Source organism: Callithrix jacchus, chromosome 19, assembly GCF_049354715.1.
Source record: "Callithrix jacchus isolate 240 chromosome 19, calJac240_pri, whole genome shotgun sequence".
Classification (NCBI taxonomy): domain Eukaryota; kingdom Metazoa; phylum Chordata; class Mammalia; order Primates; family Cebidae; genus Callithrix; species Callithrix jacchus.
In genome coordinates this window covers 43,004,364-43,029,589 of record NC_133520.1, presented here as the reverse complement: position 1 = coordinate 43,029,589, position 25,226 = coordinate 43,004,364, and the positions used below count along the sequence as shown (strand labels likewise).

At 37.4% G+C, this 25,226-nt stretch overlaps 1 protein-coding gene across 23 annotated transcripts in view; it reads right to left on the bottom strand.

Annotated features, from left to right (window-relative positions):
• Positions 1 to 11,420: 11,420 nt before the first annotated feature.
• The window catches only part of CEP170 (centrosomal protein 170), a 137,218-nt gene continuing 123,412 nt past the window's right edge, over positions 11,421 to 25,226 (bottom strand). For all 23 annotated transcript variants that reach the window (XM_078357202.1, XM_078357204.1, XM_078357205.1 and 20 more), the window contains 4 exons: positions 23,607 to 23,695; positions 16,371 to 16,464; positions 15,259 to 15,310; positions 11,421 to 13,721 (listed from right to left, as the gene is read on the bottom strand). In XM_078357202.1, the coding sequence (XP_078213328.1) occupies positions 13,432 to 13,721; positions 15,259 to 15,310; positions 16,371 to 16,464; positions 23,607 to 23,695 (525 nt within the window). In that variant the 3' untranslated portion in view covers positions 11,421 to 13,431. The remainder of the gene's footprint in view (positions 13,722 to 15,258; positions 15,311 to 16,370; positions 16,465 to 23,606; positions 23,696 to 25,226) is intronic.

Below are 25,226 nucleotides of genomic sequence, written 5' to 3'. Positions count from 1 at the left end.
CCTACTTCATACAATATTGTTTGATTCAAAGACATAAGGAAAAAACAATTCTCAGTGCTGAAAGTCAGCAACCCTGATGTACGGTTTTGCTCCCTGAGTGACGAGATGGGAACGACACACGGATTTGTCTTCTCTTGTGTGACTGAAGAACGGTAGAGCAGTAGGTTTTCATCCACACAACCCAGGAGACAGCCATTTTCACAGGATCGACCTGGATGGCACAAAACTTAGGCCCTGGCTCATATCCTTCGTCCGTCTCACCCTAGCCATTGCTACACAAGCAGCTTCGAGCAGATGTAACCTCGCAACACCTTCCTTCTGCTGCAACACGTCTCTTGCTTTTTGACACCACAGCATGGAACACCTGCAGCAACCAGCCCAGCACTCACACAAGCATCATCCCAACGCACAAGAGAATGAGTGCCCCAAGAGCATGCTTGAAGAATAGGAGCGGGAAACTGACAAAGAAAGGCTTCCTCCCTCTTTCAGGCCCACAAGCAGTTCATTCAGGACTGTATTCCATGGCTCATTAGGTGGCCCTGGGCAGTCATGCCCCAGCTGTCTACAGCAGTGACCAAGCTGAGACTGCATTCTTATTAGCCTTCCTTCCTTCCCTGTGTCACTGTCCCCAGTCCCTCAATCTTGTTTTCTGGGAACACTTTCTTGAATTAGAAAATTGTGGAGGTCAATTAAGGCAATAAGCCAGGGAAATGTGTTATGTAACCATGTAATGAACTACCAAGAGATACTTGGAGAATTGGGGAAGTCCATTCCCTGAACCTAGGTGAGACCACAGCTAAGTCATTGACCAAAGGGACTTTGTATTAAAAAACAAACTTAGAAAAAAATGAAATTCCAAAATTTCCATTAGCAATTCTATTAGGAATTCAGATATTCATTGACTATAAATTTTTCTGAATGCAAAGCAGGAGATACAGAGGTCTGAATGTTGGATGTAAAAACTCGTGTCTGTAATTACATGAGCCAAAGAATAGGCTTAATGGTTCTGGGATCTGTGATTTTGTTCTTTTCAGCAATGCTAGCTCAGTTTCAGAAAAGAAGTTCAGCACCATTTTTTTTTTCTTTTTACATTGATCTCCACCAAGTATATGACAAGGAGATCTAATGACTTATCCTTGATCCGAAATACCAGAAATCCACTCCCAATTCAGTCCATTAACTGACTGGCCTTCTTTAAACACAAATTTAATGAAGGGGAAAAGGGAAGACATCTTAAAACCTTTTTTTTTTTTTTTTGAGACGGAGTTTCTCTCTTGTTACGCAGGCTGGAGTGCAATGGCGCGATATCAGCTCACATCCACCTCCGCCTCCTGGGTTCAGGCAATTCTCCTGCCTCAGCCTCCCGAGTAGCTGGGATTATAGGCACGCACCACCGTGCCCAGCTAATTTTTTGTATTTTTAGTAGAGACAGGGTTTCACTATGTTGACCAGGATAGTCTCGATCTGTTGACCTCGTGATCCACCCGCCTCGGCCTCCCAAAGTGCTGGGATTACAGGCGTGAGCCACCGCGCCCGGCGTAAAACTTTTTTTAAAATGTGAAATAATTTTTCACATTTTAAAAAAACACAGAAAATGATAAATTCTGTGATATACCATGAAGATAAAACAGCTATTAGTATTTTATCTGATTTGCTTCGAACCCATCTTTTTAGTAAAGAAACATGATATTTATTTAATAAACAGCATATTACAGTCCAGCTACTGCCTCACCCAATGTGCCTCACCCTCTCTTTTCCCCCATCCCTGGGCATAGCTCTATTCAAAAATTAGTGTGGATTGGCTGGGCCGGTGGCTCACACCCATAATCCCAGCACTTTGGGACACCGAGGTGGGTGGATCACTTGAGGTCAAGAGTTCAAGACCAGCCTGGTCAACATGGTGAAACCCTGTCTCTACTAAAAATACAAAAATTAGCTGAGTGTGGTGGCACACGCCTGTAATCCCAGCTACTCGGGAGGCTGAGGTACAAGAATCACTTGAACCAGGGAGGCAGAGGTTGCAGTGAGCTGAGATCGTGCTATTGCACTCCAGCCTGGGTGACAAAGCAAGGCTCTGTCTCAAAACAAACAAACAAAAATTAGTGTGTATCATCCCCACATCTGCTTTTGTACTTCTGCATAAATATACATCCATAAGCAACATATTAGTCCTCTGCATTGCAGCTTTTTTTGGTTGCTGTTAAGAAGTTTTAGTTGTAGTTTTTGATAAATAACCTTTCGATCATCTGACATATAATATTGTAAACAGAGAAATAGATTTTTATTAATGCTTCATCAAAAGTAAGTTTTTCACCAGGAATATCCTTGTGAATGCAACATAAATATTTATAAATGTACCATTAGTCTTCTTTCCTGTGGGAACAATGAAAAAAATAGAATTCATAGAACTACTGTGCTTCTACGTCACAAACATACAACAATACAGTAAATGGCAAGTACACCTATGCACGAAGTCTTATTTTGTACAGCTCAACTATTAAAAACATAAACTTGATCAACTATGCTGGAGGAAAGACTGAAATATCTTTCTCTTCTCTCCATGGAAAATGACATAACAAAATCGTCGTCACCTATTGGGGTCAGCAAAGAAAATATAGCCAGACAATATAGGAAATGACATTTCTCAAAAGAAGACATATAAATGGCCAATAGGTGTATGAAAAGAAATGTTCAACACCACATTAATCATCAGCGAAATGCGAATCAAAACCACAATGATGTATCACTGCACACCTGTTAGAATGGCTGTTATCAAAAAGATGAAAGCAAGTGTTGGAGAGGATGTGGAGAAAATTTATATTTCTCAGTTTTATTATTTGTATGTCCACACTATTGCTGGAAATATAAATGACTACAGCCCTTATGGAAAACAGTACGGGCATACCTCAAATTAAAATGGAAATGCTACGATACAGTAATCCCACTACTAGGTGTCTATGCAAAGGAAATAAAGTCAGTCTGTTGCTGAGATATCTGCACTCGAGTGCTCATTGCGGCACTATTCACAATAGCCAAGATATGGAATCAATCTAAGTGTCCAGCAACAGATGAATGGATAAAGACAATGCAGGATTTATGGTATATATACACGGTGGGATGCTATTCACTTTAAATGAAGGAAATTCTGTCATTTGCAACAACATGGATGAACCTGGAGGATATTATGCTAAGTCAGATAAGCCAAGCACAGAAAGACAAATACCTCACGATCTCATTTATATGTTGTAACCAAACCTAGGCTCAGCCACTTGCCGAAAGCCAAACACGAGAGACAAGAGTCAGTGGGACAAGGCAGGTGTGATGACTCATGCCTGTAATCCTAGTATTTTGGGAGGCCAGTGCAGGTGGATCACCTGAGGTCAGGAGTTCGAGACCAGCCTGACCAACATGATGAAACCCCTTCTCTACTGAAAATACAAAATTAGCTGGGCATAGTTGCACGTGCGTGTAATCCCAGATGTTTGGGAGGCTGAAGAAAGAGAATTGCTTGACCCCGGGAGGCAGAGGTTGCAGTGGGCCAAGATTAGATTGCGCCATTGCACTCCAGCCTGGTCAACAACAAGAGCAAAACTCCATCTCAAAAAAAAAAAGTTGGTGGGACAAAAGTCAGGTTTGTTCAGAGAGCCAGTAAACCAAGAAGATGATGGACTAGCATCCTAAAGTGCCATCTTCAGTCAGGACAATTTCAGTCTCTTTTTATGTTCAGGGCAGGTGGAAGAGGAGGGGCTGGGGATCAGCAGGTGACTGATGACTACAGACATCTGGGTGCCAGCAAGGGTCTAAGAAGGCTGGGAAATTCTTTGTTTTTGGTCAGGTCGCAATGTTCCTATAAATCTTTTTTTTTTTAAAAAAATAGGATCTTGGTCTGTCATCCAGGGTGGAATGCAGTGGTATGATCATAGCTCACTGCAGCCTCAAGTTCTTGGGCTCAAGCAATCCTCCTGCCTCAGCCTCCCCAGTAGCTGGGACTATAAGTACACACCACAATGTGTGGCTAATTTTTCCATTTTTTTGTAAATACGGAGTCTCACTATGTTGCCCAGACTGGTCTTGAACTCCTGGACTCAAGTGATCCTCCCACCCAAAGTGCTGGGAGTATAGGTGTGAGCCACTGTATATATCTATATATATCTAATATATATATATATATCTAATATATATATATATATATATATCCTATATCTCTTTAACAAAACATAGTTGTTACATACTTCTCCTTTAATCTCAGAGTTAGTTTTCAAAACTATATGATGTTTTGTTGAAGGGACCACCCAGGCTCAGTTGATTCTCAGCCTCCTAAGTAGCTGGGCTACAGGTGTGCAACACCACACCCAGCTAACTTTTTGTAATTTTTTTTTCTGAGACAGAGTCTTGCTCTCGCCAGGCTGGAGTGCAGTGACACGATCTTGGCTCACTGCAGCCTCCATCTCCTGGGTTCAAGCAATTCCCCAGCCTCAGCCTCCTGAGTAACTGGGACTACAGGTGCATGCCACCACATGCGGCTAATTTTTTGTATTTTAGTAGAGACGGGTTTTCACCATGGCCAGCATGATCTCAATCTCTTGACCTCGTGATCCTCCTGCCTCGGTCTCCCAAAGTGCTGGGATTACAGGTGTGAGCCACTGTGCCCCACCCAAACTTTTTGTATTTTTTGTAGAGATGGGGTTTTGCCGTGCCCCCCCCCCCCCCAGGCTGGTCTGAAACTCCTAGACTCAAGTGATCCACATGCCTAGACCTCCCAGAGTGTTGGGATTATGGGTGTGAATCACCTTGCCTGGTCTTAATTTGCCAGATTGTCCCAGAGGAAATGACCTTGGCTCAAACTCTGGCTCTGCTTCTTCTAGCTGTAGGGCCAGAAGTGAATAACCAAATCTGCCTGGGCTTCAGTTTCCTCACCCCAAAAATGGCAATAAGAACTACTTCACAGGCCAGGTACGGTGGCACACACCTGTGATCCCAGCAATTTGGGAGGCCAAGGCATGAGGATTGCTTGAGCTCAGGAGTTTGAGACCAGCCTGGGCAACACAGTGAGACCCCATCTCTACAAAAATAAAATCAGACGGTCATGGTGTCTCATGCCTGTAGTCCCAGCTACTTGGGAGGCTGAGGTGGGAGGATCATTTGAACCCAGGAAGGTGGAGGCTACAGTGAGCTATGGTCGCTCCACTGGACTCCAGCTTGGGTGGCAGGGCCAGATCCCGTCTCTGAAGAAAAACAAACAAACAAAAAACTGCCTCAGTATTTTGTTAAAGATTAAGGTTAGATACCCAGATATAGCCTTTCTTTCTCTCCACATGTATCTGTATATCTATATACACACACATATATATTTAGAGCTATGTGTATATATACACAGAGAGAGAGATATAGCCATAGATAGATAGATAGATATAGAGAGAGCTCTCTTTACAATGGATATATATAAAGACTGATCAATCCACAATCGATAAACTTGGATATACAAGAAATATCACATTTTCTCTAAACCAGCTTAATTTTTATTTCAAGCTCCCCTTCACAGCTGGGAGGATGCTTAAACATTTTGAGGTATCCCATTGCTCCCCCAAGGTACGCTACAAAATCCCACACTGTCAAGCTCTGCACAGAAGCTGCCTTGGAGAGCCTGCTGTCCCATCCCTGCTGCTTCCATCTGGACACCAAGTCAAGGGGAGTCTTTCCCAGGCTGCCTGCAGCCCTGGCTGCGCAGACACACTTTTCCTCAGTGCTGCAGCTTTTCCTCAAGGATGTTGTCTCCCCAGTGGCTCTGCAGTGATCTCTCTGGGGACCCAGGATCCTTTTTTAGTGTGGAAGATATCCTTGCTTCACATCGAGCTAAGACATTATCAAAGCCTGAGAATCTGCTTCCTTTTCATGTTTCTAAAAATCATATATATTCTACTTTGTGCTTTGGTCTGGAAAAATCTCAAAACCAGAGAGAAGTGCAGTTGAGTTTTCCTTTCTGCCCTGCCGTATTTCTCCTAGCAGTGCATGAGCAATTGGGTTGGCCAAAGGGAGAAACATGGGGAAGGCAAATTTTCAAAATACTTCACTGGCAGCACCGCACGGCATCTGCCATAAAGGAGGGTTCCAGGAGGCGGAGGTTGCGGTGAGCCGAGATCACGCCATTGCACTCCAGCCTGGATAACAAGAGCGAAACTCCGTCCCCCACAAAAAAAAAAAAAAAAAAAAAAAAGGAGGGGTTCAGTAAGTGCTTGGCCCTTTTCCCAGAAATGATGCCATAATCACTAGGACACACTAATCCATCCCAAACCACTGGCAGCCTTTATGTGGGCAAAAGTGAAATGACCACAACATTATGGTGAAGCAAGAGGACTGAACATTTCTGGGAAAAGCATCTTAAAGAAGAATAACTCTGAACAAAAGAATGAACACCTGGTGAGTCACCTGTTAAGTGGGACAGGAAGAGAGACAGAATTACTGTAGCACTAACAAAACGTTTCTTCCAGAAATCTGGGGGAAGAGAGCAATAGCTATAGTGTACAGAATAGCCACTAATATAGCACAAAGATACTTTAGAGATCAACAATCCAACATTGCCTCCACCCCATTTTACAAATAATGAAGCTACAGGTTGGGTGCGGTGGCTCACACCTGTAATCCCAGCACTTTTGGAAGCTGAGGAGGGCAGATCAGAGGTCAGGAGATAGAGACCATCCTGGCTAACATGGTGAAACCCCATCTCTACTAAAAATACAAAAATTCACCAGGTGTGGTGGCACGTGCCTGTAGTCCCAGCCACTCAGGAGGCTGAGGCAGAATTGCTTGAACCCAGGAGGCAGAGGTTGCAATGAGCCGAGATTATACCATTTCACTCCAGCCTGGGCCACAGAGCGACTCCCATCTCACAATAAGAAGGCTACAGCTGAAAGCACTTGCACAAAGCTAATAACACATTAAGTTTAGTTGCAAGAGTCTTAACTCCACTAATTGGCTTTTTTACTATAATTATGTTGTCTTTTTATAACTGAAAATAAAGAGGACTGAAGAAGTCAGTTGGACCAGGGTTTAGATCTTGACTCTCTCACTTACTTTGTAATCTAGTCTCTTATTTGGCTCTAGCCTCCACGTCTTCTGTAACGTAGGACTACGAATTCTTATTTAAGAGTCTAGGTTGTTGTGAAGAGTAAATGATGCTGAAGGACCCAGTACAGTGTCAGCACATAGTAGCTGCCCATTTTAGGGTGGTGATACTAAGATTCTTTCCAGTTCTTCCAGTATGATTCATTTTGATAAACTAAAAGTCTTCATGAGAAATATTCCATTTGCTTTCTTTTTATTTTTAAAAAACCACATAGCCAAATTTTATTTAACTCATCAATTAACAAGGGAACCAATACTATGTTAAAACCAACACAATGGAAAATCTAGAGGGCAGAAATGCAGGCAAGGAGGAATGGAAATAACTGCAAAACTGGCCACTTTCATGGCACAGTATCCATTCTCACAGTGTTATGAAGAAACACCTGAGAGTAAGTAATTTTTAAGAAAACAGGCTTAATTGACGCACAGTTCTGTATGGCTGGGGAAACCTCAGGAAACTTACAATCATGGCAGAAGGCACCTCTTCACAGAATGGCAGGAGAGAGAGAACGAGTGCAAGCAGGGGAATTGCCAGAAACTTATAAAACCATTAGATCTCACGAGACTCATTTATTATCACAAAAACAGCATGGGGGAACTGCCCTGTTGTAATTGTGTAACAATTCACCTGCTGTAAAATTCACCTGTTGTAAATTGCACAATTCAGTGTTTAATGTATTTACACAGCTATGCAACCATCACAATTTTGAGTATTTTCATGATACCAAAAGGAAATTCTGTGTCTTTTAACCGTAACTCCCTCCCTTAACCTCCCACTTCTACCCCCAACCCCAGCCATAGTCAACCTCTAGTCTATATCCTGTTTCTAGACTGATTTAGATCAGAATTCTGCTTGCTCCTTTTTAATCCATCCATCCATTCATCCATCTTGTAAAAATGTATTCAATAATAGTTTGGTCAGTCTTTAAGGCTAGTGCTAGGTAGAAGGGAGCAATCTGGGCTGAAAGCTTTTTCACGAATTGTATTAAAATTAAGTGTTTACCTCCCATGGTAGGCTTTGAACTTTGTCCTCCTTAAGGAGAAGGACAGAATTCATTCCTATGAATATATAAATGATGGTGACATAATAAGCTTGATCATAGAGATACTTGAATAAATGACCACATGTATGTCCCACAGCCAGCCTAGGTGCTTGTCTTTGTTGGCAGTGTGGATGAGGAAGCCTCATTGGGAACCAGGGATCTCTCCAAGTGGTAACAGACTACAGAACCTGAGCTGAGCAGTCTGTTAGCACACCTGCTGGAGCTAAACAAAAAGGAATACAGTTCAACGATGTCCCTTCACAATGACCATTGATTGCTTGCTGTTGTCCTATGAAAATCAACTTCTTCCCTTTGAAGGCAGCTTGGTTCCTAGCTTGACCCTGGAGAGGAAAGCGGTAGCTTTGGAGAGGTCACAGTGACACTTCCTAATAATAGGACACTTTAGAGTTAAGAATCAGTGCAGCAATGCAGGAGAAAGAGGTGAAGGGTTCCCCAAGAAGCAGTCTGAGGAAGTCATTATGTGCATCAAAGTTATAGAAAACTATCCATGCCATTTTAACATGGATCAACTTTACTGAGAAATAGTTGACATATGATAAAAAATATCATTTTAAATGTACCTGGTGAGTTTCATGACACTTACCCCTGTGAATAACTGCCACCATGCCCAAAATACTCTCTTGTGATTTTTTTTGTAGGCAGTTTCCTCTCACCTCTGACCCCTTCTAGCACTGATCTTTCTCAGTCACTATTGGTGTTTTGTCTTTTCTAGAAGTGTTGTAACAAATAGCTTGGGAAGCAGCTCACCGGTCACATAGCTTTGATGCGGACTCACCAGAGTTTCTATTGGCAGCCCTGGGTTTTCAACTCTTTGAAACAAGTGGAGAGTACAGTCAGCTCACAAAACCACGAGGTTCTTCACAGTATTCTTCCGGAAGCACTCAGCATCCAGATTTCAAGGAGACAGTTATCTTCTTTCAAAGAATCTGTTTCACATAACAAAGACATTCCTAGCATTTCAGCATTGCTTGCCATCAGTAGAGAAGTGTATTAGGGGAAATGTCAGGATCCCCAGTTCTAGAAGTTCTACTCAAAAGCAGAAGAAAGACCTGGTGACCTCTTCGGGTCTGTGGTCATGAGACAAAACTGTAAAGGGTGAATACAAGTCACTTGGTTTGTCCAGGCTCTACCAGTTGTTTGCTGGGTGACAGCCCATGGAGAATGGATGACAGTTTGGATTTCCAAGCCAAATACATTTTGATCAAATCCCTACTGGGCTGCCGCCTCAGTTCCTTCATCTCCAATACAGGAATAACAGCTTAGTAATGAGTCGTGAGCACTAAAGGGGACAATGCATGTAAAGCATTTATTATACTGCCTAGAAAAGACAGCCCCTTACTCCTTGCTATTGTTGATTCAGTTACCTCTCCTATGACGTTGCCGATCTACAGTGTTGAGCATTTCTAGATCTAATGTACTATGCCTCAAAATTAAAACAATTTTCCATCCATCTGTTCAAGGTTAGACCTCATAGTAGCAGTAGAGAATTATAGTGGTAATAATAACTCTAAAATATTTTAATTAACAAAATCTACAAAATGTTTGTTGCACATCGCAGGATGTACAAGAGTTAAGAGAATTAAATATTCAACAAGAATCAGTTCCAGGTGGTGAGGTGTTATTAGAGACAGAATGTGGCTGGCGTGGAACTTTTCCTTATGGTCAAGATTGAGGAAAAGAAGCAACAAGAATCAGCCAAAGAACTAATATCACGAATTCCATTTCTGTTTAAGAGGCCTTGACACATTTCTGCATGTAGGCTAGGATACTTTTAAAGCACTGGGGTAAAACACAAAAACAGCAACCATGTAGATTTTGAAATTACGATTAAACCATGTAAACAGCTATGTTTCGTTAAAGATTTATAGGAACAAGCAGGCTTGGCTGTTGTCACATGAGAGACCATTACTTGAAGTTTCATAAATCTTTCCCCAACACTTACTGGCAGCCACACGTCTGTGGCTGTTGGCCCCCACCTGTCCCCCTTACCTAAACATGTAAGACACACACACAAAAAGCCTGCATTTGCCTCCTAGGTGTAGAGATCCCATTCTATCTCACCTTAGCTGAATTGTTTCCATGGCTATCTCCCAACAGAGTTTCTTGAAGGAAGTACATACATCTCAATTAATGCTGATTCACTTAAATACACTTTTTAGTTTCTAAGAACTTTCTGTGTTATGCAAACACAATGAAAGAAAGATTTGAAATGACAGAGACTCAGAGAAAGCTTTTTCAAGGACACTTCACATAGTCGAAGGCCACTTAGACTAAAAGGGACTTGGATAAATACAACAGTATCCTAATTTTGCAGATGAGATGGAGGAACACACTGATAACTAGTAGGGAGTGGGTCTGGATCTCACACTTCCAGGTTTGGTTTCATGTCAGGCAGAGACATGGCAAGTAAACCCAAGGAGAGATGAAAGAGGCAAAACAGCAGAGATGTTTCAAAGCAAAGGGTCTACCCAGGAAATGAAGATTACTTTAGTTACCAGGGAAGAAACGTGTGTGTGTCATGGGGGAAGGGTAAAATGCATATAGGTGGCACAGCCCTACATGGTGCAGTCAAGTGAAGGAAGCTTTATGAAGTGGTTGGTGGGACCATGAAGAATGAACGGACTATGGGAAAGCAAGAAGGAAGGGCGGAGGGAGGAAGATGCAGGGAACAGAATGATGAAAAGCTCATGATGGTCAAGAAACTTGTAAATGGTGGTAGATATTGTACTGGGACACAGAGATACGCACATAAGAACAGGGCTAGGTCACACAAAGTCTCAAAAGGTTACTCTGTGAGACTTAGGATTTTGAATAGCAATAAGGAGACATTTAAGATTCTTGAGCTTGAGTGATAGGGTTAAAAAAGCAGTACAAATTGATAGTTATCAAATTTCAGATGACCAAGGTATTTTAAATTTCTATTTTATTCCCCAAATATATCACTGTCATAAAGCTTTCTGATGATCTAAAGCTGGTTAAAAATAAAGACTTTGTACATGCACATTACATCAGGGCATTAAGATAAGTGAATTATACTGATCATAATTTGCTAAGATTTTTTTCTTTAAATAGTCAAAATAAGAGATTTCAGTTATCACATATTAACAAAAGTGGAGGATTCTTTCTTTGGCTATATTATAAGCCTTGGGAAATGGTTTATAAATATTCATTTGATAAGTTGATGAAGTATTAGCAAGCAAGATGGTAAAAGAAAAAATATATACAATCATCATATAAAGTTCCAGAAACACTTTATTTAAAAATGGAGTTGTAAATGCATAACAAAATAACATAAGTAATAAATGTAACAAAAATAAATAAGGAGAATAATGTATTCATACAAAATTAAAATAACATAGTAAAAGGCCAAATGTTTATAATTGAACCAAACTTGTAAACACTTAAACAAGAATGTAAGCAGAGTAGATTCTAATATTTTCCTAAACTCCTTACCTTCTACTTCCATGTGGATATAATCAGTACCCAAGTATTAAAAAGAGGGAGCAATGCTGATTACTTTGTCCAACTTTTTTTTCAAATGGATTGACCCTGTTTTAACATTTTGTTTATTCCTTCAAAGCATTTGTATCTTTCCATTTATGTTCTTTAAAACCTTCTTTCAGTTTTCCTTTATTAGACAGAATGGGGAATTTAGCTTTACAAGGAGAATAGTTCATTTACTTTTTTTTGAATTTAAAGAAAAATATGAGATCCATTATACTTTTGTTTTTATATCTCTATAAAAAGATTTTTTGTATCTTTATTAATTGATCCAACAATACTGGATTTAGAAAATCCTGTAAAGTCTTGAAGTGTATAGAGTTACACTGTTTCTTAAAGCGAATATAGCACAGGATTATTGTGGAAATATTAAAGACCATGTCATAAAAGTTGCAGTTTAACCTTTATAGACTGATGGGGTCAAGGGGGAAAATCCAGGTCTACTTTCAATCATATTTAACTGAATTAAGATACACCCCAATTATAGTGTTCTGGAAACACAAAGGTAATTACGTTTTAAAGTCATCCAAATGTGAACTTACTGGAAAGAGAAAAAACAAGTTGAAAGAAGAAATTTTTCACAGGCCTCTTGTTTAGTGGCACAGGCCAAAGGCCTCTGTCGCTGTCTTGCAGGGTCCTTATAAACGTGTAAGATAGACAGGATTTACTACTGAGTCCTACAGGGAAACACACAGAAGCAATTCATTGCTTGGGAGTGAAACTACCAACTAATCTTATGACTACTGGTTCTCCAATTCCCCTAATGAAGACAATTTTAACCTCATGATCATTTCAAGGGAATTTTTTTTTTTCAACTGTCACATATAAACTTGGTAACACAGGACCAATATACATGTTCTTAGTTTTAAAAATATACTCCACCTAAACTATCTGTCTAGTTTAATCTTTCTAGTTATCATTTTACCTAAAATGAGAGACAAAATCTTATTTTCATTAAAAAAAATGAAAAAAAAGTGCCAAATCGATGTTTTTGAAAGTGGAGTAAAACACTGTGGGGTTAAAACAAGTACAGTATTATCAATCTCCTATGTACAAAAAAGACGGTTAGTCCTTATTGATATATAGATATGTCCACCTACCACTCCCAGCAAATCTTAGTGCAAACATAATAGTTAAGTTCCGTAAACCCCAAGACAATTTACGTTATCAACAAAGTTATATAAATCACATCTATGTTGGAAAATTTTAGGACACAGTATGACTGTTGTGAAAGGTCTGCTTTTCTGCGGATAGTAGTTACGTCATTGTGTCCAGTGGTAATGAGTACTAATATAAATCCTATTATTAAGAAGCAAATAGAATGGTTTAACAAAGCTGTACAGATGAAGAAGTCCATTTCAGGGAGCAGCTTGGCACAGGAGACATAGGGGTTCAGAAATGTTGGCTATTTAGTTTGCTTGTAGGTCACAGCATGGCTTAAAAAAAAGATCTATGAAGGGAAAGGGTGTAATAATAAAATTCAATTTGAAAGTCGTAAGACCATAAAAGATGACACTGCCACAATCTGCTTTTTCCCTATTTGTGCATCAAGTGGTTATCTAAATGGTTTGAAAGGATTGACATACTACATTATATGTAGAAAATAAATAAATAAAATGAAGAAGACAGGGATTACAAGACTGTAGTTGACCAAGCTGTATTGTTTTGTGTACGTCAACACTATGCTGCTTCCAATATTCCTAGCAATTCCACAGGTAATGATTTTTCAGTAATCAAGAGAAAGTCATTCATGTACTATGACATCTTCCTCTTCCCCATCAGGGTTGAATCTATTGAAATGTATACTGAAATCAGCCTCAGATTCAGCATTCTCAAATTCAGCTGAGACTGAAATAGCAGCAGGATGAAGAGCCCTAGCTTCTGGCTGGCAAAGTGTTGGTGTCTGACCAGGGCTGCCGTGGTTATTCACAGGGCTGGACTTCTGTTTTGGTGGAGATGGCAAGATAGCACTGGGAAATCCCATGTTGTTCAGAGCCTCCAAAGTTCCATCAGGATCAATCATAGCATTGATTGCTAAAATAGGGGAAAAGGATGTAATTCCAGATGCAGTTACATTCAGATATGAACATTGTTTATGATTTGGATAATATTTAAACTATCAGTGTGTATATGATCTTAAATGTGGCTACTCTTCCAATACTATATTTAAAACTCCATTCTGAGTAATTCCATAGCTCTGTATTGTCAATTACCGAGCCCTGAATACTTTCTCTGGGTCCTTTGATGTGTCACTTCCGGGCATTTCAGAGATTTTTAAGTCTGGCATTTGAAGATGTAGAATTCAAGAAAAATCTTTTTGAAATTTGTTTTCATTATTGTGAGAGGATGCAGAAAATAATTATTATGATTTTTAATAAACATCTAAGCCGTATTTATCACTCAGATTACTGGGGGTTTAGTTGCTAAGACAGCGTTCAGAGTAACCTCAAGTCTGGAGAGGCCAGAAGAACATCAGCATACTCTGAATGCTACCATAGAATATTGTGACTTAGCTTGGCCAGAGTGCTAGGGTATCAGCTGTCTATACCACTGAGGGCAGCCTGCAAAGCCAAGCAGACTTTGCTACCTGTATGGGAGGGGTCAGCTAAAGATCAGCTTTCAATCCAAAAGATCTTTGGGTTGACATGGAAAGTTCTCAGGCTGTGATTTTCAATTTGGCATTGGGCAGAGTAGAGAGCTGGGAGAAGGAAGTAACACAGATAGAAGAATCATTTTGAAGGCCCTTTTAAAAGTATACCCCAGTCTACCAGCTAACAATCATTATGTTAGCAAGCTACTTTTACTCATGGGGTATATCATAACCCTTAGGTGTGTTGGGGCTGAATAAAGGTTAAAAATCATTTCCATAGGCTCCACATATGAACCTATGATTATTCAATAAATAAAGACTCAGTAGAATTAGCAGTTGGCTATAGAACCTGCTTATTGTACCACTGGGGACTTCTAGGTCAAGAAGTCCTAGGCATACATAGGCATTAATGCATAATCCAGCTCTGACACAAACCAAACAATGTCCCTGTCACAGTCTCTCATTTTCTTCTCTCCTTTCTCTTTTGGTCCTTATGTGTAATATGTACTCATTGCTTGTCAACCCAAGCAACTATTATTTGTATCAGAATACTGTTGTAGGTTATACCACTAACGTAATTTAAGAATTGTCAAATCACATAAATAATGCTAATTATCAAGCTGTTTTAGCTACATATACAACTTTATTATTTATTTTTTACTTATTATTTATACCTAATACATACAAAATTTCAATTAGTTATAACATCTAGCCTAATGTCAAACCTATAAACTAAAATATGCTCATTTATCTTTATTATATTTTTAATTTTTAAAAATATAATATAATTTTTAAAAATATAATATAATTAAAAAAAGTTCCTTTGGATGAGTAACGTGAATATGTAGAACTGTATTTTATGTATGTCATTGCTTTTAATCAAATAATATCCTAATAATAAGAATATTTTAAGAAACACAACTTAGAAGGCACTTATTGTAAATTATTAGCTCTTTATACTTAGTTCAGTAGTAAATTTACCTTGTAGCTGCTTTTCAACTCTTTTCAACTCCTGTAAGATAGAAGAAATCTCCTGTAGGGAAAGCAGTAACAAAAGTTAGCTTACTTTAGCTACATGTTACCAGTTTACAAGCAATGAATTTCACTCTCATTTTATTTGGAAAACTTAACATTATCTACATGGTACTACATTAATAGTAACATGTATGAAATAATTATGGTATCTAGTAAACAAGATTCAAATTAAAATATTTAAACATTTGAAATAGAATAACTTTTTCAATGAGATGATTGCAGCAGACGTAAAGTTTAAAGTCATTTATACTATTTAAGCAAAACAATTTTTTCTTTTTTGAGATGGAGTCTCACTCTGTTTGTTGCCCAGACTGGAGTGCAGTGGCATGATCTTGGCTCACTGTAACCTCATCCTCCCAAGTTCAAGCGATTTTCTTGCCTCTGCCTCCCAAGTAGCTGGTATTAGAGGCACAAACCACCATGCCTGCCTGATTTTTATATTTTCAGTAGAGATGGGGTTTTGCCACATTGATCAGGCTGTTCTTGAACCCTTGGACTCAAATTATTCACCCTCATTGGCCTCCCAAAGTACTGGGATTACAGGTGTGAGCCACCGTGTCCCGCCACAAAGATTTTTAAAGATTCTTACTAATCAACCTTGCAATGACTATGCAAAAGTGCCTACGCATTATCTTTGTAAAAACATATAAACTGCAACCTCAATATTAGGATTATATTCTGAGCAATGAAGATCTGTACAAATTCTTTTAAAAAGGAGACAAGCATTATATCAAGTAAGTAAACAGAAACAACTTCTGTCAACTTAATATTTTCACATTAAATTTGGTGTTCTTTAAAAATTTCATGTTTGTAAGTATTACAAGAACAACAATACATACTAGTAAGGAACACAAAAGACTCCTCCTTAAACCCTCTGCAACTTTGAAACAATCAACATTTTAAACCTGTGAGTCAGTTGAAGAAATAAAATTTCCCCAAATTTTGCATTTATATCTTCTTTTGACAAAGTAAATCAATGAACAACCCAAAAAATAAGGGCCTTTCTCCCAAAATAAAACTCTCTTAAAATGTTGTAACTTCAAGAGAAATCATGGTACCATGCTTGAGGTTTTCACGATGGGAACTTCACTTTCGGCTCTCAGTTTGCTTTCTATGTCATCCCAGTTCCGATCTTTGTCTTTAAATAATATTCTATAAATCAAAAAAGTAAGCGTATAACTTTTCCTATTTTTAAAAACCTATTACTTTTTTAATAATATCAAAACAATGTATCTTTTCAGAGGTACACAAATTAAAAAAAAACAACCATTGCATAAGTCGAGAATGAAAATATGAAGCCAACAATACCAATTAATTCAGGTATATGAGATCCATATTGAAAAGTAACTGAATACTTATTGATACATGCATAAACTCTTTACTGTTTATCTTATTCTTTACTGAAAACAAAACATAAAACAAATGTAAACGATGATATGACTTCAAAACTATAATATTTATAATTAACAATACAGCAATGCCTTCTTATCCATGGTTTTAGTTAGTGGCAGTCAAGCATGGTCCAAAACTATACAGTATTTCAGGAGAGTGAGACAGAGAGAGAGAAAGAGACCACATTCACATGACTTTTTTTTAACAGCATATTGTTATAATGTTCTATTTTATTATTAGTTACTGTTGTTGATCTCTTATCATAGGCATGTATGTGTAGGAAAAAGCGCAGTATATTAGGGTCTAGAACTATCCGTGGTGGCAGGCATCCAGTGGGGCATCCTGGAACAACAGGTATCACCTGAGTATAAGCAGAAACTACCTGTAACTGTTCCCATAAAGCAAATGTACTTTTGTTCAGACAGAATATATGCAGTATAGGAATAAGGGAGATGAAGACAGGCTGAATTAGGTCTAAACGATTGTGTCTGTTAAGACTTCTTTATACAGGAGTAAGCACCTTATGGATCAAGCAAAGTGTGAATATTATTTTAAAGACTGCAGATTGGGAGTACTGTACTTTTCCTTAAAAATGGTTAATTCTTGTCAGTATATTTGAACCTAATACCTATTAAAAATTAGGAAATTAGGATGTTATCCTTTTGATAAAAACAATTCCCAATAATTATCCTATATTAGAAACCAACTTCAAATAACATAAAATAAAGGGCCATAAAATTTTGATGTGTCTTTCAAATGTGGGACACTTGTCTAACACTTCAGAATCTATCAGACATGATTCAGCAGTTTTAGAAAGATGTAAATACTAGCTACTTTTTTGGTATCTTTTTAAATTTCTTCAGTAAGTCTGGAAATCTAGTTCATAGTCTTATATAAACTGCACAACCTCACGTCGATTTATTACTACTGGAAGCTGATCAGCATTTAAGTTGTAAACCAAGTTAATATTTGTACTGTTATTTCTTCAAAGATCAATATGCTTACCTTATTTAAAAAGATGAAATTCATTAACATCACATCAAGTCTGGAACATACGCTTAAGGCGACAATGGGTCTAGAATCTGGTATAAGAATATTCTTACGGCCTACTATTGAATTTTCTAAACCCCCCCAAAAAAAACCACCATTGCCAGTCATCTTTTCTAAATTATTATGACTGAGGGAAAATAAGAAAATAATGACTATTTCATGAACCAACTTAGAACTGTAATGGACTTGTACAATAGAGAAAGTCTCTGGTTAGCCACACTGCTAAAATTTCAGTGAATTTTTCCAGAGGATGGCTACTGAGTATATACAACTGTTAAAGAACAGACATTTCACCTTCGGTGAAAATTGCTTAGAATGGTCACTTATGGCCCCTGAAAAAAATGCCCCACTGAAGAAATAAAAGGTTTATTTTAAAATACAGTTTATTGGCCAGGCACAGTGGCTCATGCCTGTAATCCTAGCACTTCAGGAAGCCAAGACGGGTGGATCACTTGATGCCAGGAGTTCGAGACCAGCCTGGGCAACATGGCAAGACCTCGTCTCTACAAAAAATACAAAAAAATTAGCCAGGTGTGATGCAGGTGCCTGTAGTCCTAGCTATTAAGAAGGCTGAGGTGAGAGGATCGCTTGTGCCCAGGAAGGTCGAGGCAGCAGTGACCTATGATCATAACCACTGCACTCCAGCCCGTCTCAAGACAAAAAAAACAAAAAACCATTTGTAAATAACATGGTACAGATCAAGTCAAACTTGCTATTTTGGTTTTATGAAATAAACTCTAATATTTAAATACTAGAAAAGCAGAAAATCAGACCAAAAAATTAGTTTAGACCAGGTTATAATGATCAGAACTTGTTTTTGTTCAAAGGTCCTTATAAGTTTTAAATAAAAAACATAGCTTTCAAAGTGATATTCAGATTACATTATAGATTCAAAATAGTCTAAACTCCAGCATGAAAACAGATAAAATTCCAAAGTTTATTTCATTCAATAATTTAAGAATTAAGTTAAAATACTTTTTGATAAAGCCTTTGGTTTTAGGGAAACAAACAGAAGTCTCAGGTTCACATTCTATAAGCCATAACCAGTTCTCTAGTACTATCCCTTAAAACATGCAAACTCGGAGTTGCAAACTGACTGTCTACCAATGCAAGGCCATTGGGAGACAACCTAAAGGGGTGAATTTTCGCATCGAATGCAGTGAGAATGCTGTGAAACAGGAGGTCCTGTATCAATATTTAAAAACGGAGTCCACAGAAAGTGTTCGGTGTAAATATGTGTGCCTCTAGGATGAATCCCAGCAGACATTCGAGGTTATAACTTCTGATACAAAGCTTAAAGACCAGTCAATTCTCAAACTACCCTGGCACTTTCCATGCAGACGGCCCAGGTCTCTACCCATTGGATTTGGTTATCGCAACTCAGACCTACCTTTGAATAGTATCTTCTTCCCAAAGCCTTCCCTAATCATCCTAGGTGAAAGTGATCCTTCCTTTGCCGTTATAGCTCTAACTGAGCACTCACCTATTATACACTATCTTTTATAATAGTTGATTGTACATGTGCCTCACCTTGCCAACTACACTGAAAACTCTTTAATAATAGAAATGGTTTTATCCTCTCAGTACCTTCCTTACAGGCTGCCATAGTGCTTTATGCATAATAAAACTCAACATTCGAACTGAAGGCAATTCAAATACATTAAATATTCTGTATTTATGTATAACTTTATTGAGGGATTTTTATGCATCTATTTTTTTAACTTTATAAATTCTGTCCCTTTCTGAGACAATACAATTTATCAATCAATCAAGCAGTGTGTTTTTTGTTCTCAATTTTAATTCAATGTCAAAGCTACAGGAAAGACTTTTCCTTGGGGGAGACTACAGAGGGTAGGAAAGCTGCTCTGTGGTAAGGAAGGGAATACTACAAGGCAGATATTCTGTGTACGTCTGCTGAATAAATGAATGAGTGGTTAAGAATCCAGTTATCAGGGATGGAAGACCTGTATTTCAGTAGGTAGGATGAAAACACATAGTGTATTTATTTATAGGTAGGGAGATTCCAGGTTTTCCCAGCTGCAAGCCACATGACTATACAAGACTCTCATGATATTTTTATGGATAACACTGGTATATCAAGAGGACCTATATTTGATATATTAGCTTCCTATGGTTTTTAATGATAAAATCCAAACTCCTTAACAAATTCTGCCAAAACAGATTCATCCTCATCTCTCTAGTGTCATCTCTCACCATAATCTGGCCCTTTCACTTCACTCAGCTTTTGACTAACTCCTCCCCTTATCATTCAGGACTTAAATTGCATGGCAATTTCTCTAGGAGCCCTTCTCCAAATTTTTCCAAGTGCTTTTGCTATGGGCTTCCATAGTAACCATCCTATATTTCCCTTTATACACTTAACACATTCAATTGTAATTCGCTGTTTACCTGCCTTCTGCACTCAACTGTGAGGACATCAAAACAGTGCTATACAAATAACACACAGTCAAAAATCAATGAATGAATGAATCTGGAGACTTTATTCCCATATAAGATTATCTGAACCAATGTTTATTTCATTTATTTATTTCTTTGGTTAATAATCCTTCCATAATACCCCAGCTTCAGAAAACAATTTTAGTGGAATGAAAATCAAAATGATAACAATTATATATTACATTTAGCTACAACAAATGCTTGAGCCAAATCTAAGGCATGACTCATGGTATTAATAAGCAGGTGTGTGACTGAGGCCTACAGATTTATTTATTCATGTGTAATAACTAATAAGTTAAGATTTTTTTCCCTACAAATTTCAGTTAGGCTTTACCCCAGGGAATGGTGGACTTCATTTGTCTCTGGCCATAGGATATATTAGCAAATCAGAGGTGAATGGGTTACACAGTGAAGGAGATTCTCTTACTAGGGAAAGAAGTAAACTGAGGAATGATGGAGTCACTAGAGAAATCTAACCTAAGACAATAGGGTGCTAATTACTTCATCACTGAGTGTGAGTAAAAGCAAAACAACGGCCTCATTTATAAGCCCTATCAGGATTTATAAAATGTGGCATTTAAAAACCACCATGCATCTAATTTCTCTAAAATCAACTGTAAGCCTTAACATTTTTTAGTTAATAAGGTTTCAATTTATACCTGCAATTATTATTGTTATTATACTTTTTATCTCATCAATGTAACTAGTGATTTCAGTATTAAGAAAAAGTTGATGGAGATAGTTCGGCTTCAAGTGGTTATAGAAAGTGTGAGTAGTAAAATACAGGTAATATTCAAGTGAAATAATGAAATTAAGACAAATAGTGTAGATAGCAGAAATCGCTAACTTAATACAAGCTGATTGGTCTAAATGAGCTAGAATGTAAATTCCATGAGAATGGGGGTCTTTGTTTTCTCAATGTCTAATTATAAAGTGCCCAGAATGTACCTAATACTTATTTGTGAATAAGTAAATATTAAAATATTATTCTGTAGAAAATTAAGTTTATTTAAAATTCGTAAGAATATATAGGGATTGATAAAGGTAAATTAGTTTAAAAAATGGATAGGTATGTAATGATAATCATTAAAAACACTTTCAACATTATATGTACAAGGTACTACTTAAGAAAAGCCACACATTAAACACTCTATTGCCTTTTTTTTGGATATAGGGTCTTGCTCTGTTGCCTAGGCTGCAGTGCAGTGGCATGATCACTGCTCACTGTAATTCTGAATTCCTGAGCTCAAGTGATCCTCTCAAGTAGCTGGGACTACAGGCATGTGCCACCATGGCCAGCTAATTTTTTTTTTTTTTTAATCTCACTATGTTGCCCAGGCTGATCTCCAAGTCCTAGGCTTAAGCGATCTGCCTGCCTTGGCCTCCCAAAGTGCTAGGATTATCAATCATGGGCCACTGCACCCAGACTCAATTGTTTTTTTAACTAAGGCAGCATGCCTCATATTCCAGTCAAATATGGAGAGGTCTGTCAATACAGTTCACTGATACTCTCTGGAAAAAGTAAAGATATGATTAAGAGAAAAGATGAAGTTACAAAAGTAAATAAGATTGTATTTGTGTAAACTTTGAGAAATGAACCCGGAGTGGGGGAACACACCTGCTATTAGATATAATATATATTTTTTTCCGGAAGATTTGTATTTTTTAACCATGTTCATGTATTACTTTTGCTAAAAAGATATAAATCTTAAAGACAGGACAAGATAGGCAGAGTACATTATTTTTAACATAAGGAATTTTAAATTAATATTCTTTTAGAAGGCAATAAAGTGAAGAGAAGGTCTGGTACATTTAAGAAAAATTTTAAGATACAGGCTCAAGATATAAAAGTAAGCTCTTTCTGTTTCTTAACATGCCAGGTAAAATTTACCTACATAGGCCATCTTTCTACATTTCCTTCTTAATTTCTCAATTTGTCTAGAAGATAGTGCGAACTTAATTTACAGTAACTTAAAATAGATTGTTTTAATAGGCTGTTTTTAAGAATATTTTTATTTTTAAATGCTGTTTTTAAAACTGTTTTTGAAAAACATTAATGGCTTCTTGGTACTCATCGAACACTGATAAAAACACATAAGCAATATAGAATGATATTTGTGTGGAATATTATAATTTACAAACCATGTTCAGAAACTGTTTCATTACATTTAAAATTTTAATTATAGGAATCAGAAATAAGCAATAGCAGCATGGATTTCTGAAGTATTGTTAAATACAATCTGTAAGTCTATTTATGTTTTGAATTATTAATGAATTTAAAGTTATAAAGTAGTATTGGACAGATATTTACTTTGGGACAAATTTCTCCTAAGGTAAACACATTCATCCTGATGACAGATATTTAACTTTGAGAAAAAGCAACAAAAAGCAAAGTGAGGTAACACTATAGTTAAAAAAATAATCTATATATATATATATGTATGTGAGTAATAAATAATTTGCTTCTTTTCACAACAACCCTATGAGCAGACAGTGAAAATATACCTATTTCTGTAGAGCATAATGAAACTGAGGCTGAGAGACAATAGGTAGCTTCTTCCAGGTTGCATAGTAAGGGGCAAGGCTGAAACACGCCCTCAAGTCTTTTGCCTATTAGGCTTGTCCTCTTCTCTCAACAAATAATTTTATTAGAGCCTTTTCTCTCCCACCTCTTTCACTCCCCAAAAGCTCATTAATGCAGTCCTTACTTTCACCAGCTCTTTTAATGACTCCTTTCTAGGAGTAGACAAGCTAAAAAGAAACAAAGCTATTTCTTTCAATTATTCATTTCAACAAATGCTTATGGGATACATACTTCATGGAAGGGAACTAAAGGATGTAATGTTCAATAAAACAGTCCCTTTGCACAAGATTCAGGATACTAAAGAGACCAGATATTGAAATTTTTTTATAATTCAACATAAGTAACAAAAGTATTTTTTAAATGTGGAACAAAAACTATGCAATCCATGTAGCATTTTAATTTTCAAGGGGTTGGTACATAAGTTTTCTAAGTCTTGCAAGAGTTCATGTGCTATCTTCTTTACAGAGGAGGAAGACAAAACTAATGTTTGAAATCTTTTAAAAGAAGTCTCCAAAGTCTGTTAATTTATTTATTGTTTTGTGGAAAAGCAAAACACTCCTGGTTATTAGTAAAATTAATCTCAGTGATTATAGTTTTTAATTCTCACTTATAAAGGGGCTGATTATTTAAGACATTTGTGTGTCTTTTTGTCTCTTTTATGCTGTTTAGTTTGTGGTTACCACCGAGGTCTCAAGACGAAGGCATGTGGTAAAGGCACTTCACTAGTTCCTAACAGCTGCAGTAGCAAGCTTGCAAAAATGGAACAGGTAACTGTTAATGTCAGCAAGGAGGATGGAATAATAAAAAGTACCTGATCTTTCCAGCTGTCTTATCTATCGATTGTCTTATCTTCTTAGAGAACTGAAAGACGGATGACAGCAGCAGATTATCTCCCATGACCTGAAACGACCAAAGAAAAAAGTAGATATTAAAATATTATCACTGTATTGTATAACTACTGGGATCACTAGTCACAACTCACTTTAGTTAGGGGCAGTTAGTATTTACGCTTATTTTAATTATAAACCAATGAAGAATATAAGTAATATGTAACTAAAATAAAGTGAAAGAAACACTATTAATAAAGGAGTTCTTTTATTAAATAACTTGTCAAGTTTCCATATTATTTTGGTCCTAACGCTTTCCAAAAACAATCCATTTTATTCTCAGTTTAACTTCAATGACTATCGTGATCCTTTCTCTCTCACTTCCAACTCAATTATAAAAGAGAAGATACAAATAACTTAGAGTGCTAAATTTATTATTTATTCTTTCATCAAGTAATGTGAATACAGAAATCAAGAAGAGTACAATCCTTGTTCTCCAGGATAGAGTCTAGTGGGAAAGATACATTTTTAAAAAATTTACTCAAAATAGTTAAGTTTTTATAATGGGTGTTGGTATTACTCCAGTTGAGATTTATGGGCAAAACCAGGGGTCACCAACCTCAAGGTTTTAGTCTTTGAGGGACATATGGTCTCTGCCACAATTCCTCAACTCTGTCTTTGCAGAGTGGCAGCCATAAATAATGAGCAAATTATGTATGTGGACATAGCTGTGTTGTAACAAAAATTCTACAAAACAAGTGACAGGTTGGATTTGGCCTATGGGCTGAGGTTTGCCAAGCTAAAGCTAATGTAGGTAGCATGGCAGAAAAAGGACAAAATTTGAGTCTAGATGGGGGTTTCAAAATTAGCTCATTATACTGTCAGTACTGTATCCAAAGTCTGAAAGAAAACACTGAAAATAAGGTAAGGCCCTAGATGGCAAAAAGGTTTAAAGACCACTGGGGGAGATGATAGTAATATACAGGGAATACTATTAAGCGTTTTATCAGAAAGCCTAAGGCCTACAAATCAAAAGAGATGTTCAGATAAATTTAGGTAAATTTTGGGATTCAGTGCTGTAATAATTCTAACGAAAGAGAGTTCATTGATGAATGGCATAAATAAAGAAGTGATCATGGAAAAACATGAACTGACTTCAGAATGACATGGATTTGAATTTAGTGGGCAATAAAAGGTTTTTTAGGTTGTGAAAAGTAACACTGTCAAGGAAAGGGTAAATATGCAAAATGGTCTTTGTGGGTCTTAAGAAAACAAGTCAAGTAAGGATGGAAGACATATACAAATTAGGACGGCATGAGAAAGGGCAGGAGGGTCTAAGGAAAGACTGCAACACAGAATAGGGTATTTCTCTTTTCTATGCTCATGAAGTGAAGTTTGTTGTCACAAAGTATTTTTTTAAAATCCTGATTTCAACCTTGAGATAACTATCCATCTAGATGTTTCCACCCTTTTTAAAAACGTAAACTTCTTCCACAGTTTTGTAAGGTTTGGAGAAATCTGTCTTCCAAGACATCAGAACAGAATGAGTATGAGTAAGATTAAAGAATAGGCCCTTTTCCTGATACCAAGAACAAATCGACTAT